Raw genomic sequence first — 16,231 nt, 5'->3', positions numbered from 1 at the left:
GATCTGCCCCCCACACTCCTTTCCTTCCCTTCCATCTACCCTTCTGACTTACCAGTTGGAAGGCGCTGTCCACGCTGCCAGCTGTACTCTGTGCTGTGGCTGCGCGCAGCATGGGCATTTATCAAATATCTGATATATAGACTATCTTCTTCATTTTGGTACCGATCCAATACCAAATCAATGTATTGGTGCACCTCTAATATATAGGTATTGGTTTAACCCTGTTTTATTGATATATTTATAATTTTAAAGCCATTTGGAAGCCTACCAGTGCTTCAATCATTCTAATAAAATAAATTCTAAATACCTATATATTTTGGCATTTGATTTTGGTTTTCTTATTCTAGAAAATCAGAGCTCCCTCTTCACTCACCATGACATGGGTCCAGCTGCAGCTGTCTCACATGCTGCTTTGTGGCACTGAATAGCCCTGATATGCCAGTGCCCTACCCCTGCTCATGCTGTTGCTCTTCACTCCCAGCCCCTCATTCCCAACCCGTAGCCCCCTGGCCCCACACCCCAATCCTGAGAGGAAGGGGGTGGGTGTGGGGAAGAAAGGGGGTGTGGGCATAGGCAGCACATCAGGCAGTGAGGGTGAGGCACCTACCCCCTGAGATTTCTGAGCTCTGGGCTGGTGCTACCTCTGTGGCCCAGTGGGGGAAGGAGTACCACGCTTTCATGGCCACCAAGGTGAGGTGCAGCAGTGGCAGGGAGTTGTGTCCCTCACTGCAACTGTGTGGGCAGGGGGCATGGTTTGGCCAGGGTACAGCCCCATGCCCCACTATGGGTACAGAAATCTGAGGAGGCATATGCTCTACCCCTCCCACCCTCCTGATGCATCACCTATTCCCCCTGACCCTCGGCATTATCTATGCCCCACCTCACCCCATAGACTTACCAGGATGGAGCTGCTCTCCATTACACTGCCTGGCTGCCATATGCATGTGTGTGCACACATGCATGTGGCACCCCCTGCATCCCACTCCCCCAGCCCCAAGCAACCCGTTGCAGCCTGGAACTCTGCCAGCCTGCAAAGGGAAACCCACAGTTTCCCACTTTTTTCTCCTTTAAAGGAGAAAATCTACCTTTTGCCATGTTTTTCCACAAGAAAGGGAAATGGAAACCAGGTCCCTAGAGAGTGAAAAATAGTCATAAACATGTATTCCTGCATGTCAACAGTGAACGAAAGTCTGTGCTTAGATTAAAATGGGTATAGTTAACAGAATACTTGCTTAAGCACATTCTGAAGCATGAAAAAGAACATTTTGTTTAAAAAAAAAAACAACCCCAAACAAACCCTTATATATGGAAGACCAAAACACAACGTTCAGACCAAGAAAATGCATTCAAGTGATGGCATATTTGGCACATATTGCTTACACTGTGGATCAGTGTTCTGTTAAAACATATTTTTATTGGTGTTCCTTACTTGTTTCTTAAAATACACGTTGTTTATTCAAATAGTTCCAGCACCTACTTTAGTCAGCATCCTATAAGCATTACTTCTGGGGAGCATTTGCAAAACTTCCATTCAGAATTTCTCTTTCTCTTTAAAATCTTTTAATTGATATTTCATATTGTGATCAGTTTCATATGGATCTTACAAATGCATTTTCCATTAAGCCATTTTATTTTTTTCTTATGTTAAGATGTTTTGATACTTTATCACTTATGGTTCCTGATTCTTCATAGCATCTAATTAATTAAAACACATGGTTCATAAATTGGCATTATATGTCTTGTCTAGTGGCGAAATAATGGAAATGGTCTTGGAAAAAAGAATAGCTATCTACAGTATTCATTTTATCTATATATATCCTTTCTAATCTTATTTCTCTTGAATCTATGAACTGGAAAAGTCAGAAAGGAACTACAACAGTAATAGTGCTAGAGGCTTTGAACCAGAATGGATGCCCCTCAATTGGTGTTGGTTGATAAGAGTTCAATATTGATTTTTTTTAAATGCTAGTATACTATACAGCTTCTAATCTATAGTCACATGCTTAACATTGCAAGGCTGATACATTGACAATGGAGTGGAAAATATTTGAAAAGGTGGCCACTTAAAATATCTAGTACATGAGCATCTCACAGGATTAAATGAATAAGTTCACAATTCTATTTTTTCAGGAGTTGGGCATGAGTTCCAAAAATCATCTGTTGATAAGTCCTTTTCTAGAGGCTGGAGCCGTGATCAGCCTGGACAGGCTCCAATGAGACAGCGCAGTGCTACAACTACTGGATCTCCAGGAACAGAAAAGGCAAGAAGCATAGTACGGCAAAAAACAGTTGGTATGTATCTGTAAAAACTAAGGGGTGTGTTGAGAGGGGAGAGGAAACGTATTCATAACTGAACATTTTTTGTATCTACTTGGAGAGCTTTTCTTTCTATGTGCATTCATTTGTAATGTATTTGAATATGTTGTACTGTCTTTTATAGTGTTTTGTGGGTAAGTGAAAAGCATTTGGTTTCTAAATGTAGATTTTTGGCAAGTGCAGATGATTTTAAGCAGCGTGTTGATGCTTCTTTGCAATAAGTCCCATTGTTTAGGCACAAATTACCCTTATTTATTGAAAGATTTAAACATACTTTGTTTTAGTCTGTTCTTGCTTTCTAGCTAAATAACATTATGTGTAGTTAGTTAATATAAAGCCCTCTAAAAAGGTGTCTTCATACTTTTTTTTTGGTTTAAATTATGCAAGGGATTTCCAAAATACTGTACTGTAATGAAAAGTGTGTAAAGTATGTGAATCGGCTAGTTATTAAAATGTTTTGTCTTTGATATATCTTAAAACCTCCAGGATCCATGGATATGCACACATGTGTACAGATCTAAATTTATACACATTAATTTCTTGTCTTCACTACTTGCAGATATTCTTTTCTGTTTTAAAAATGAGTAGTGATGGTCCGTATTTCTGGTGGATTACTCAGACTCGTATGCATTTGTATGACCTGCTTAGGAAACTCTGATGTGAAGGGGATGAAATGCTTATATACCAATCCATCTCCAAAGGTGATCTGTGCTGTCTACTGCATGAAGGAAAATTACATTGATTTAAATTTATTAAAAAAAAATAAAATCTTTAAAAAATTTTATATTGCTGTGTTAGTATCTTCATAATAGTAGGTGATCTCATTTAGCAAGTGCTGTCTTTTCATTAATACTTCCTAAGAGCAGGTACACTGTGACACAGTTTATGATGCAGGGAATACAGGTCAGCAACTGAGTCTATAATTGTTCTTCCTTTTCCCCAAAATTTTACAGCCAATTTAAATTTTTAAGTCACAGGGTTTAATTAAGATCTTCTTTTCTCCTCAAACTACTTTGCAATATTACTAGAAAACTGTAGACCTCCACCAGGATTGGGAACACATTGTACCAGGGCAGTTCAGGCATATAGGACAACAATCATGGGCTCCACAGGATTTAAAAGGAACAACTTTAAATGTCTGGCTTTCTCATGCATTCAGACACAAAATTGCACTTGCGGTTGTTTATGTAGAGCAAGCTCTGACATCTGATTTGATTAAGTAGTCTTCATGGTTCAATTATACATTTATTTATCTGAATTTAGCTGATGATGGCTGTTAAAACAGTTTTCTGTTAAATCTTCAGCGCCTTCAGAACACAATGCCTGATTAAAGTTTCTGTTTTGGTTTCTTGAAAGTGTATGCACTTCAGATATTTTGTCAGATGCTACTGCAGTTTGACTAAGTTTTTAATGGATTCATGTTAGTATGTTAGTTTCCTTTTAAAAGAAGTTGGATATTTGCATGGTTTGGATCCTAAATCACTGACATTTATCCTGATCAAGCAATCCATTTGACATAGCATCAAATTATTCTGATTTTAAGCTTCTCATACTATAGCTTATATTGCTTTTGCCTTTGTCCTCAAAGCAATCATATCTTTATAGTCTATTTCTGCATCAACATAAACAGTTAATATCTCAGACCTCTTTCATACTTGCATGGAAATATATTTTCTGTGCACAGTCATACCAACACTAGTATTACAATAAGGTACAAAGGCATGAATTAGTTACCAAAAAAGCCAGCATTCTTAGCAGGGCATAAGTGATGCCTTTATCTTTTGAGATCTAGGTGCTCTGCAAATGGCTAACACTTTTTGCCCAGTACAAAAAACTGTCCATATTGGTTGCAGGGGTGTAGATTGTAAGTGTGTTGGTCTAAGGATATAGGCAGACAAGGTTCTTTGGGTGAATCTGATATCTTTTATTAGACCAACTTAAATAGTTGGAAAAATTTTTCTTAGCAAGCTTTCAGGTTTAAAAACCCTAAATCAGGCTGAGGAAGCATCTGCAGCTAGTGTGTGGTCTTCCCAGATGGAATGAATAGTAAAGAAGCCAGAGGCTGGTATGCCTGCAAGAAAGGCAGTCAGTGAAGATGTTTGAAAGAGCCACCTGGATACCATGTGAAGAATTGCTGCAGTACAGAAGAAAACCCCCCATGAATCGCACACTGCTGGTTATGACATATCACCCCTCCCTCAAACCCATACAGAAAATCCTCAAACAATTACAACCCATACTAGAAGCAGACCCAATTCTTAAAGAGATCTTCCCAGAAACACCCTCCCTAGCCTTCAAACAAGAACCTCGCTGACCTCATCACCAGAAGTAAGCTTCCTATAGCCCAGAACACACTGAATGGATCCAAACCATGCCAGGACAAGAAATGCAAAACCTGCTAACACATCTCCACCACCTGCACAATTACTACACCCCACAACAGAACCATCTGCATTCCCGAATGTTAACTGCACCTCCAGAAATGTATCTCATCCAATGCACCAAATGCCCTGATGGAAAATACGTAAGAGAGACCAAACAACAACTGCGCGCTGGTATGAACACACACCAGAAATATATTAAAAACAAAAATACCCAATTACCTGTGAGGGGACATTTTGCACAAGAAAACCACTCTCTCTCCCATCTCTCTCTTCTAATACTCAAAGGGAATTTACAAAACACTTTTCACAAACGAGCCTATGAACTTCAATTCTTCAACCTCCTGGATACAAAAAATCATGGACTAAATATAGACATTGGATTTTTATGATACATTATAACCTGCCTGGCATCTAACTGTACAGGTACCTCTCCACTCTTTACCTGCTACATTCATCCCTCTTCTCCCACCCAGGCTGTCTCTCACCCACTGACTCCTCAATTTACATCTTCACTGACTGTCTTTCTTGTATGCATACCAGCCTCTGGCTTCTATACTATTCATTCCATCCAGGAAGAGCACACACCAACTGCAGATGCTTCCTCAGCCTGCCAAAGGGTTTTAAAACCTGAAAGCTTGCTAAGAATCTTTTTCCATTTATTTAAGTTGGTCTAATAAAAGATATCAGATTCACCCAAAGAACCTTGTCTGCATATTGGTTGCGGGCATTTTAAGTGATGAATGAGTACTGTACTTCTTGTGAAGTATAGTATCAAACAAGTAGTATCCTTCTAACTGGTAGTGTTATCATGTATACCTAAAATTTACTTGAATGCATAATCAGATACTTTTTTTTTATTTTAGTTCTTATATTAACTATTTTTCAAGCAAACTATCCAAATATTTATTGGACTCACTGTACTGCTTAACCTGCAATAAATTGAGAAATATACTGAACTTCCTTAATCCAGCTTTGCATACAGAAAGTTAGTGATTCATAGTATACAAAGCTAAATTTAAAGCCTCTCACTGGTGATGCCTTGGTTTAACAGCTAATTTAGTTAGAAAACATCATGGTTTCCTTTCCCTTTCTTCTAAAAAACGAAGACAGGCAGTGCTTATTGCCATGTTTAATCCCATGCGTCATTATTTTAAACCCTGTAATCTTCATCATGAAAAGACTGTGTGTTAATACGTCAGAGCACTGAGAGAGGTATTTGTTTCATTTATTTTAAATATGTGTACATAACACACTGTGATAATGGTAGTATTTGGCACCCAGGTGTAGAATAAATCTGTCCTACATAGTATTTGGTTGTCAGTTCCTCCTCTTAAATTCAGTGTTTTTTCTGTAAATAGGCCTGAATTTAAGTCTGGAATTTAGTCAGTCCTTAGATGTTGCATGCTCTTTAATATGCAGTTCATTTCCTTTGATTGTGAGGCATTTACTCCTTATGTTTGAGTAGGAAGGAAGTGCATGTCAAATATTTTATGGTAAGAAAAAGCTGGGGTTCCCTTTCTAGCTGTATGTTCTGTGTACATTTGAGCAGGTTGGGGTTTTTTTGAGTCATCCTCATTCCAGCACATTAGTTGTGCATCAAGTGTATATGTATTTATATGACTCAAGAATAAAGCCTACAGGTTTTGATATGCAGTATATACATTTTTAAAGCCTGATCTTATATAAATTATTTTTGGAAAAGGGCCTCTAAATTCTGTATGCATATGGGTTGAAAAATCTTCTATACTGAATTTAGATACAAGACTACTCCTAGCCTAAACTACAGATTTTGGTACTAGCGAAGTATCATAATGTGATATTTACCATTCTGTAGTCAGGTTATCAATGAGGAGCAAAAGTGAATAATGTGAGCTATAAGGGATGTATTTGGTAGCTATGTTGGTCTGAGATAAAAAGAAATGCAAACCTCTAGAACTCTTGGTTCAGAGATAATACCTTTTATTAGACCAGCTAAGAAATCACAAAAAAAATCTTTTAAAAAGAGATGATAGTTGTGTGATTTCTTAGTTGGTCTAATAAAAGGTACTATTGGTACTGAACCAAGAGTTCTAGCGTTTTGCATCTCTACTGTGAGAACTCGGTAATAAAATCTTGTACAAGAATCTGGCTCCAATAACATTTACTTGCATATCACACTCTCCCAAATAAGATAATACTTTCTTTTGGGAAAGTAGAATGATGATTTCCACCCCCCACAGAATTCTAACCACTGTAATACAGGCTTACCCAGGCTGAATACTGGGCTCACCGTTGCTAAACTTCCCAACTGTATTCTGCAGGAAGACAGAGGCCACGTTATCAGCCTCACACCCTCTGGCTGCAGCATCATCACAGCAGCTTTTGTTTGATCATCTAACTGGGCAGTGATTGTGACAGGTTTAAACTTGAAGTTGTGGTGCTTCAGCCAGAGGGCAAGAGAGGCTGTTGAGCGGACTCTACCTTTCCTTTATGAAACATGGAATCTAGCACAGCCACTGGCAGCCATTCAGTCATCCTCATGCCTCCATCCTGATATAGAAATCAGCTTCCTCATTTAAAACGTGACGTGCTTACATGAGCAACAAGGCTGCTTTGATGCACTATAATTGCAGCGTGTCAGAGCAGACTGGATTAACTGAGTCTGCTAGAGCCATGCTCCAGCAGACTCCAGCATCTCATGTATCAGTGTCCCCGTGCTGAAAAGTGGCAGCAGGGGCGCTTTAAGTAAAGTTTGTTTGATGAGCTTTAGTTAAAGCAACCCCACCCCCATCAGAGCCACTCTGATTAAAGTTCTCCTGTGCCCCACCCCTCACCCCACGCACCCCACTCCTAGAGCATGGGTATAAATGCTCATGTTACTGAGTTTTGGAGGCCTAATTTTTGGGGGTGAAAGTGTGTATGGGATGTGAGTAATTATGGTAGTTAAAAAGTCAGCATACGATAAAAACAAAAAACATTGCATATCCTCTTTTTTATCTCTTCCTCTTCTAAAAATATATATATATGGAAGGAGAGTAAATTTTGACATTTTTTTCATTGCCTACTGTATTCAAAAAAATTAAGCGTGGCTTTGCCCACTTGTAACCTGTTATAATAGTCTGGTGGTATTTATTTTAAAAGTCCTGTCACCCAACTTTTGTTCATTTACAGACCTCAAATCCTGGCTCTCTACTTTGCTACTGGTGGGAACATGGCATATCTTATTTAAAATAAAAGTTAAGCTACATTAGTTAATGCAGTTCACAGCTCCTCATATACTAATGGTTTGCATTTTTATCTTAGAAAATGTACTTATAAATATCTATTCTCTTCATTGCAAATGGGCTAGATTAGTCAACAGTCTGAGATGCTATTTCAGAACAAAGAGGGTACAAATCTCTTGGGTAAAAATAACATTTAAAATTTATGTGATCTGGTGTTTAATATAAGAAGTTTGATATGTTCTCTTTAGCTTGAAAAAACATCTAATACTCTAGTTCCTTTGATTTAAGATGCACAAAAACATGCCATATACTTAAATAATAGACTATGACTTACAGATCTTAAAAGTAAAAGACAGTTGGAGTCTTGCATGTGAAGTTGCATGTAAACTTCAGAGTAAACAACTTCTACTTTATTTATGAGGGAGAAACCAAGTTTAATAGAAAACTGTTTCAGTTCAGCGTTCCTAGGTGGTTGTAGAACTGCCACTATACTTGTCATCTGTATTTTCTAGTTTGCATACATTAAATCACCAATTTTTTCTGCATGTTGCTGTGTTAGAAGCATCCTTTTACTTGGGTTTATAAGTGTGATGTGCTCAAATTTCACTTGTACCATGTCCACATACTTCTGATTCCCTTGCAGATCAGGAGCACTCAATTTTATTAAGTATAATATTCCAAAACATTGTGTACATCAGACAAAGTCTGGTTTTAAGTATATCTATAATCTTTATTTTTTTAAAGCACCAAAATTCACATAATAGAAAATGTCAGTGAATGTTTTTATGTTATTTACTTAAGTTTCTTGCTATTTAAAATGTAAAGAGGAAACTAGTTGAAAACTGTGAATTGTATCTTTTAAGAGCTTTAATCATACTCAGAACTGAGTTGCAATATCTGTTCTTGCTGATATCGTAGAAAATGAACATAAACATGTTATATACCAGGAATCAGTTGAGACTACTAGGAAAAAATGGGAAATACTACCCTGGTTCCACAACCATATGCTTTCGCATAAAATCAGTGGGACTGCTCACATGAGTTTAGGGGTGCTGGATCAAGCTAAGAAATTGTTCATTAGAATCTGGAACTATATTCAGGAACTATATTCAAAATCTCTTTGCAAATAATCAGTTGTTAATTTAATGCTTCTCAGGCTTCAATTTTATTTGGAACTATTTCTTGTACTATGCATTACTGTAGACAAAAAATTCAGTTGTCTTTCAGAATTTTTTGTTTTGGAAATTCCTGAATTGAATTTAAGTTTATTGGGTTATGTAAAAATCATGAGACTCGTGTTTAATAAGACAGCTAACTATAGAAAGGGCAAATAAAGTGTAAATTGCTTTTTAGATTAGAATTGCACAGATTCTGAGTGCTTTCAGGATAGTTTTGAATTTGTTGATTTTTTTCAACCCCCGATGCAGCGGAAAAAAGTGCTATTTAATTCACTTCTCAGTTTTGGATGGAAAATCATTGTAACAGTCATAATATTGCTGCTTTACATAAACAGTTAAAAACTCAAAATGTTTTATGTGTCCACTGATTTTTTTTCTTTCTTACAGCTCTGCCAATATCTGCCGTGCTGAAATGTTTTAATTTTAAAATTTTCTTCCTTTTTATCTTTGTTTTCTCTGTTGCTGCTTTTTCTGTGACACAAGCCTTTCATTATTGTCACTCTTCTTTTTTCCTTCCCCACTTCTTTCTTTTCCTTTTTTAAAGCCATGAGAAGCCGATCCATTGGTGAATGTGCTCTGCCATCGGCCTATATACGCAGTGCTAAAAGTGCTCCTGTTCTGATCCATACTTCCAAACCCTTCTTGCCTGATATTGTTCTCACTCCCCTTTCTGATGAGCTTTCAGGTAGTGCCACCTCTGCTAATTTCTGCACCCCCTTTATCACTTTTTTAATTCTTCTGCTTTCAAATTCTGCTAAATCAATAAATTCTTCAAAGTAAAATATTCAGGGGGAGGGGGAGGAGCAGGGAAGAGATTTAAGAATGAGCATTTTGAGTTGCATGAAATATCATGCTATATTTGCAATCCATCCTGGAACTGTTAGAAGTTAGTGCTGTGCCAATCTGAACTATTGTCAGTGTGTAAATGACAGAACTCTTGTTTTTTTCAGTTTATTAAATAGGTGCAATATAAAATTCAAATGCCAGGAAATAAAAATAATCTAAATTTTTATTTGATATGGATGGGGAAAAAGGTCTGCTTGACTTGCCATAGTGAATGTTTCAGTATAGCAGTGTTTTAACTTATTGTCCACAGACCTTGTATGGGCATTCTTGTGGCAACTGTACAGAGGAATAATTTGTGATTAGATATCCTTTTAAAAATGCAGTATGGTGAAGTACATTCTGTAGTATGTTTTAAAGAATGAAAAAGTAAAAAAAGTTAAGCCCTTGCAGTAGCATTTAAAGATAAGGATGACATTTGGGTCCAGTGCACCGCTGGAAGTTAAACTTTGTTAAAATTTCCAAACTTGAAAATGCCAAGGGGTGCTTATTGTATTGCTTATATTCCAGACTGTACTTTGATCTAAGTCAGCATGGCTTAGGTTCATGATCATATCATCTGTACTGCCTCTGTGGATAGAGAAGATGCCAGTGGTGTTATGTGGAGGCAGCCCTTTCTTATCTAACTGAATACTTATTGAAGGTTGCAGGATAGGGTAGAGAGATAACATCATCACAATGATGGCAGTAAAGAGTTTGTTTTTTATGGAAGATATTAGCCAAACCTTAACCCCCTCCCCCCATCCATCTCACTCTTTTGACTATTAAACATCCCTCATGGCATCTTGAGTCTGGAAGTGGTTTGGGAGCTCAGTCCTGCTGCCCTGGAGTCTATTTTAAGAGAGAAGACATTTCAAAAACACACATTTACTATAGTCTATGATACTGTGTCTGTTCCATTTCTTCATCATATAATTGAAGGCTTATTCTAAAAGTATCTATAGCACAATCTCCTGTTCTTACTAAGTTTTCATGTTCAGTCAGCAGTGACAAAAGTACTGCTTTATTATGTTGAGCCTATGATTTTGAGCTTGTTTGATGAGGGAACCTTGGGATATCTTCCTAGTGAGCCTGACCTGATTCAGAATCATTACCTTTTGCCATGCTTAATCCATCTCAGTTTGGCATCATGTATCATTCAGAATATGTTTACACTAGAGACAGGAGGTGTAAGCATTAATCCAGCTAGCTCAGGTGCTAATAGCTCAGCTGTAATAACATAAGCATCAGTGTGGGTTAGCCACCCAGTCACATACTTAAGATCCTGCATGTTCTTGTATCAGCTGTGCTGGAAACCATGCTTCTGAGGCTTCACTGTTGTGGGTACCTAAATTATCTCAGATAAGGAACACTGACAGAAGTGACATTTGTCATGCGATCATCCCTCTGACAGTGCTCTCCAGCTGTCCCATGACAAAAGGTGCACAGCTGCAGAGCACTTTAAAAGTGGCCAATTGTGCGACAAATTAACCCTTATGTAATAAGAGATCAGATGAAGGTGCTCCAAAGTGGAGTGTCTTAGCAACCTTCTATCAGTCCCTGCACACGATCAGGGCAGAGCTGATGCAGCCCAGCTTTGCCCCTGGTGCTGTCTGCAGGGAGGGAGGGGGAGCATGCTGCAGGCTGGGGTTTGCCCATTCTGAGCTGGAGTGGGGAATGGGTGGATTGCTACAGTGCCCTAGAACTGCCTATGTGGCCTACAAATAATTGCCTACCCCTGTTTCTAACTCATTGCACTTTCTGTGAAGCACCATGAGTTAGGGCAGGGGAGCTTACTGTTACCTCTCCTGATTACAGTGTAAACATCACTTAGTAAGGTACTATGAAGTTTTTGGAAAAAAAGAACCATGATTGAACACTCAGCTTATCCAGAGACAGGGCCATGGCCCATGTTAATTTCTCTAAAGGTTATAATTTGATTCTCTCTTCCTACCTGTTTCTCATTAGAATTGTAACTAATCTACTTTTCCTCATTCTTTATCATTAATCTTTTATCACCTGCTGGTGATAATGAAAGGCATATGAAACTATTCTTGGAGTTATTGATGGGTGTATTAGTAGCTGTTTTACCAGCCAGTCTCCTCCTTACCTGTAATTACAGAACAATGAATTGAAGTTTAAGAAGGAAAAAATGCAAAACAAAGCATTATCTGCATTCTCAAATTGCAGCTCAGTAGCTCAAGACTAAAACCATGGCAGTGTAGAGAAGGAAAAGGCCATAAAGGAAAACCTCTGAGATTCTACCTGTGCATTTTAGTATTTTATCCAAGCTGGCGCTAAATGTGCTAGGTAATGGAGCTTTCACAGACAAGTATATCTTACTAATCGGCAGTTTCTCTATTCTTAATGTCATCCCATTCTCTTTTTTTTTCCTTTTATTATGCTTAAACTTATTATGCTAAAACAATTCCTTTTACTCCAGTTTTAATCCCTTCCATTTACTTATGGTCTTATTAAATTTCATCCTAGTAACTATTTGAATTAGGAGTACTTTCTCAGGTCTTTTTTTTTTTTGCTCTAAACGTAAAAGTCAAATGAGTCATGATAATGATGGGTAGGATGGGTAGTTAAGATGCATAGTTCAGTTAAGTCATAAAAAAGAAAAAAAAAATCTTAGCTTGCTTGTAAGACTCCTTTTCCAGAATCCTATTTTATCTTCTGAAATAGACCAGAGCCAGTTCTAGGATGTTTTTAAGCTAATTTGTACAAGTATTTTTCTTTGTCTGTTGCGTTGTTAGCAGAACAGACTCTTTCTTATCATCTCTTATCTAACAAGCTCTTATGAGCCTTTTTGAAGAGCTTGCCTCCTTTTTTTTCTTTAGTATTCCTAATTAGTTTCTTCAGCATTCCAGATACTATAGTATAAGAAACAGGTTGGACTGAATACTAGTTTTCAGCTTTTTTGGTGCATAACCCACTTTAACCCACCTATTGGTAAAGAATGGTGGGATGTAGGTCTCTTGTCCATGTTTTAGGGAGATGGTATAAACTTGTGAGACCTAGCAGAGTGTTTATTAACAAGACTAGAGTTATGTTCCATTTCTGCCACTGGTTTGCTGGATAACCTCTGGCAAATTATGTATATTCTTGGTGCTTCAGCTCTCCATCCGTAAAAAGAAGCTAGCAATATTTACCTCAGTTGGTAAGTGTTTTGAGATCTGTAGCGAAAATGGGTAAAAGGTAGATAGATCAGATGTGGGGGATAGAGGTTTTCAAGGTACAATAATAGGATGAAAATGGTTAGTAGAAGTGTGTGCCCATCTGACTGACTTAAAGTTCCTCTTAATTCAGCTGTGGCTTTAGCATTGGTATTTATGATTTTTTACTTATATTATTGAATTCAGTTTTTTGTGCAGAATTTATAATTTTTAACCGATTAAATGTTATTTACTAATGTCAGTCTATTCCTAAATTTGTTTAATAAAAGATTAGCTTAACCAAAATAGTTTCTAAATACACCTTTGGGTAGAATAGAGTTGGCAAGTTGAATTAGCACCTTAGAGGTGATCTGTTAAGTGGCCTTGTAGCCCTGTACTGATGATGCATCTTGATCTTTTAATGTAGAAACCTTGATTGAATATTCAACTACATAAGGAAATGCATTTAGGACCACATCAGTTTACTGTCAGAAGAAGTGCCAAATAAGCTACAAGGAGCTTTCCAAGAGGACATCCATATATGGGACCTTAAAAGTATCTAGACATCGTAAAATCAGAGGACCAAAAACACTCTTCTGTCTTGAAGCAGTTGATGGAGTGTTTTTCTAGAGCATCCTTCTCCCCCACAAAAATAATTATGGTCCTGAATTAAGCCAAATGGTCCTGTTTTTAATTAAATGGAAACACTGCAGTAGTGTAATACTTTAGTACGAAAGGTGAGAGCAAGGCTTTTTCTTTGTTCTTTCTTGTAGCAAATAATTACCCCTTTTCAAAAACAGCTTTCACGTTCAGAATATACAGCTTTTGAGAAGGAATTTTAAAAAGAAAAAGCCCAGAGTCCTACTCCCTACAGTGAAATGACCAACTCGAGTTATTAGCTGCTTTCAGAGAATGAAGGCTGTTGATTAGTATCATACATATTCTTAGGAGTTATGAATTTGAAAGCTGATTAGCTAGTGAATTCCTTTAGAGTTTAGGATTACAGACTGAATTTCCTATAAATATTACTTTGAAATATTTTTTCCTGCATCGGGCCTCTTGCTTTACAGCAAGGATGGGCAAAATACCCCACAGGCTGAATCCAGCCTGCCAAGGGATTTTGTCTGGTCTGCAGCAGGTCCCTTGGCCCTGCCCAACCCATATGCACAGGGCAGCCTGGCCTGTGGCACTTGCAGTCAGTGCCACCACCCCCAGATGTGTAGCAGGACTGGGGCAGCCTAGCATCCAGACTCACTTCCCAGGTTTTAACCTTTCACATCACAGTAAGGATGTGATTAACAATTAAACATTTAACTAATAAGTGCAGTGATAACTGGTTATCCTTTACATGGCACAGGGTGAAATCTGGCAGGGAAGCGGGGAAAGGCAAGCTGTGCAGTGCCTCATCAGGAATCAAAAAGCAGGGAGGGAGGGAGGAATGAGGGGGAAGGGGGGATTAGTATCCATAGCCGAAGAGAAAAACAGTGATCAGTTAAGCAATTGACTGCTCAGTCACAGGTGTTCCCTCCCTCCCAGGGCAGGACTTGGGTTGTGTTGTCTGGCTGGGCTTGCCTCCTCCCCCTCTCCCTGCAGTCAAAGGCCCGGGGGAGCCCAGAGCAGCTCCCAGTAGCAGCTGTGTGAGCTGCTGTGTTATCAGTTAATCGTTAACCAGTATAATTAGAAGAGGTTAAATGAATATTTTTTAAACAATATTTACATTCCTATTTCATGGCAGCACTAGAGATTCCTTCTGGCTGCCACTTGCTGCCTGGGCACCCCAGCCCATCTGCCCCACACCCACCACTGTTGGATCCATGCAGGCAGGGCATGAGGCCAGGTGGATGGAAGAGCCTGCAGGTAGGGAGAGACATCCAGGAATGGGATGGGTGGGCACAGCCAAGGCTGGGGCTGGGCTCTTGGGGCAGTGACAGCACAGGGCCAGGACCTGTGGCAGAGCTGCAATCCATTTCCTGCACAGCCCTGTGATGTGTGCTGGTTCCACAGGCAGGGGCGTTTGGGAGCAGATTGCAGATCTGCCCCAGGCTTCTGGCCCCATACTGTCACCACCCCAGAATCCCAGCTGCACCCATCTGCCCTGCTTCCAGGCACTGCTTACCCCTACCTGCCCGCCCTTCTGCAGCCTCATCCCATCCATATTGCCGTGCGTCCTGCCTGTGTGGGTCTTAGCCAGTCTCCATGGAGACCCCAGGATCACTGGGCAGTGGCAGCACAGGGCCAGGGCCCCAGGCAGCTCCACGATCTGCTCCCCACACATCCCTGCTAGCAGAACTGCACTCACTGCAGTGGCACATGGGGAGCAGATTGTGGCTGTGCCCCAGAACCTAGTCCTGTGCTGTCACTGCCCTGTGATCTCAGCCTCTGCCCTGCCCACCTGTCCTACTTCTGGATGCTGATCCCCACCTGCCCACAGCTCCATCCCAGCCACCCGGCCCAGTGCACAGCAGAACCACTTTGGAAGTTTTGGTGAGCTGTTGGGGGCAGGGAAGGTGTTGGCCCAGTGGGGAGGGGGTGGGTGCTGACCCAGCCTGCAACATCTCATCAAAACTCCCTACCTAAGTGGCACTCCTGTCCAAATAATTGCCCACCCCTGCTTTAAAGAGATCTTTCCACTGATATAAAAGTAACGTAATATATCCACCCATAATTATCTTGAAATAGATTATGATGTTTAAAATGTGGAAGTATGACCTTACAGTACATAAAGTTAACATTCAGGAGTAACCTGCTGTAAGTTAACTTTCACGTAACATAGGATAAGAGCAGATATATGGACATAAACTGCAGAATAGTTTTCCTGGTTTGTTTTTATGCTCTTGCCTAGAAATCCTAGTTTTCAGGAGAAAAGTGTGCAGTATGTTAAGGGAAAAAAAATGCTTTCTTGATGCAGGCATGATGTTTTTGCCTGAAGGTCAATCAGCTGACAAAATTGTGGAAGAAGCTAAACAGATATATCTAGACTTTTATATGTGCTCTACATACAGGACATTTTTACCAGGGTTGTAATTGTTGTGCATGAGTCCATCATTTCTACATATTTTAGGCTCTTCAGTGTTATGCTCTATTTCCATGAACAGAAAAGCAACAAGGTTTCCAAATTTGATTTGCAACATAAATATGAGAATCTGCACACTGAGACTTGCATTAGAAAT

The 16,231-nt window shown here is 39.2% G+C and overlaps 1 protein-coding gene across 7 annotated transcripts in view; it reads left to right on the top strand.

Moving 5' to 3' along the window:
* RALGAPA1 (Ral GTPase activating protein catalytic subunit alpha 1) overlaps positions 1-16,231 on the top strand; it is a 219,285-nt gene that overhangs the window by 61,417 nt on the left and 141,637 nt on the right. For 5 of the 7 annotated variants that reach the window (XM_090033616.1, XM_090033623.1, XM_090033621.1 and 2 more), the window contains 2 exons: positions 2,131-2,292; positions 9,626-9,766. In XM_090033616.1, the coding sequence (XP_089889742.1) occupies positions 2,131-2,292; positions 9,626-9,766 (303 nt within the window). The remainder of the gene's footprint in view (positions 1-2,130; positions 2,293-9,625; positions 9,767-16,231) is intronic. The other 2 variants (XM_090033617.1, XM_090033622.1) reach the window with 1 other exon arrangement.

Source organism: Crocodylus siamensis, chromosome 2, assembly GCF_052110815.1.
Source record: "Crocodylus siamensis isolate JL-2025a chromosome 2, ASM5211081v1, whole genome shotgun sequence".
Classification (NCBI taxonomy): Eukaryota; Metazoa; Chordata; order Crocodylia; family Crocodylidae; genus Crocodylus; species Crocodylus siamensis.
This window is presented reverse-complemented; position numbering and strand designations above follow the sequence as displayed.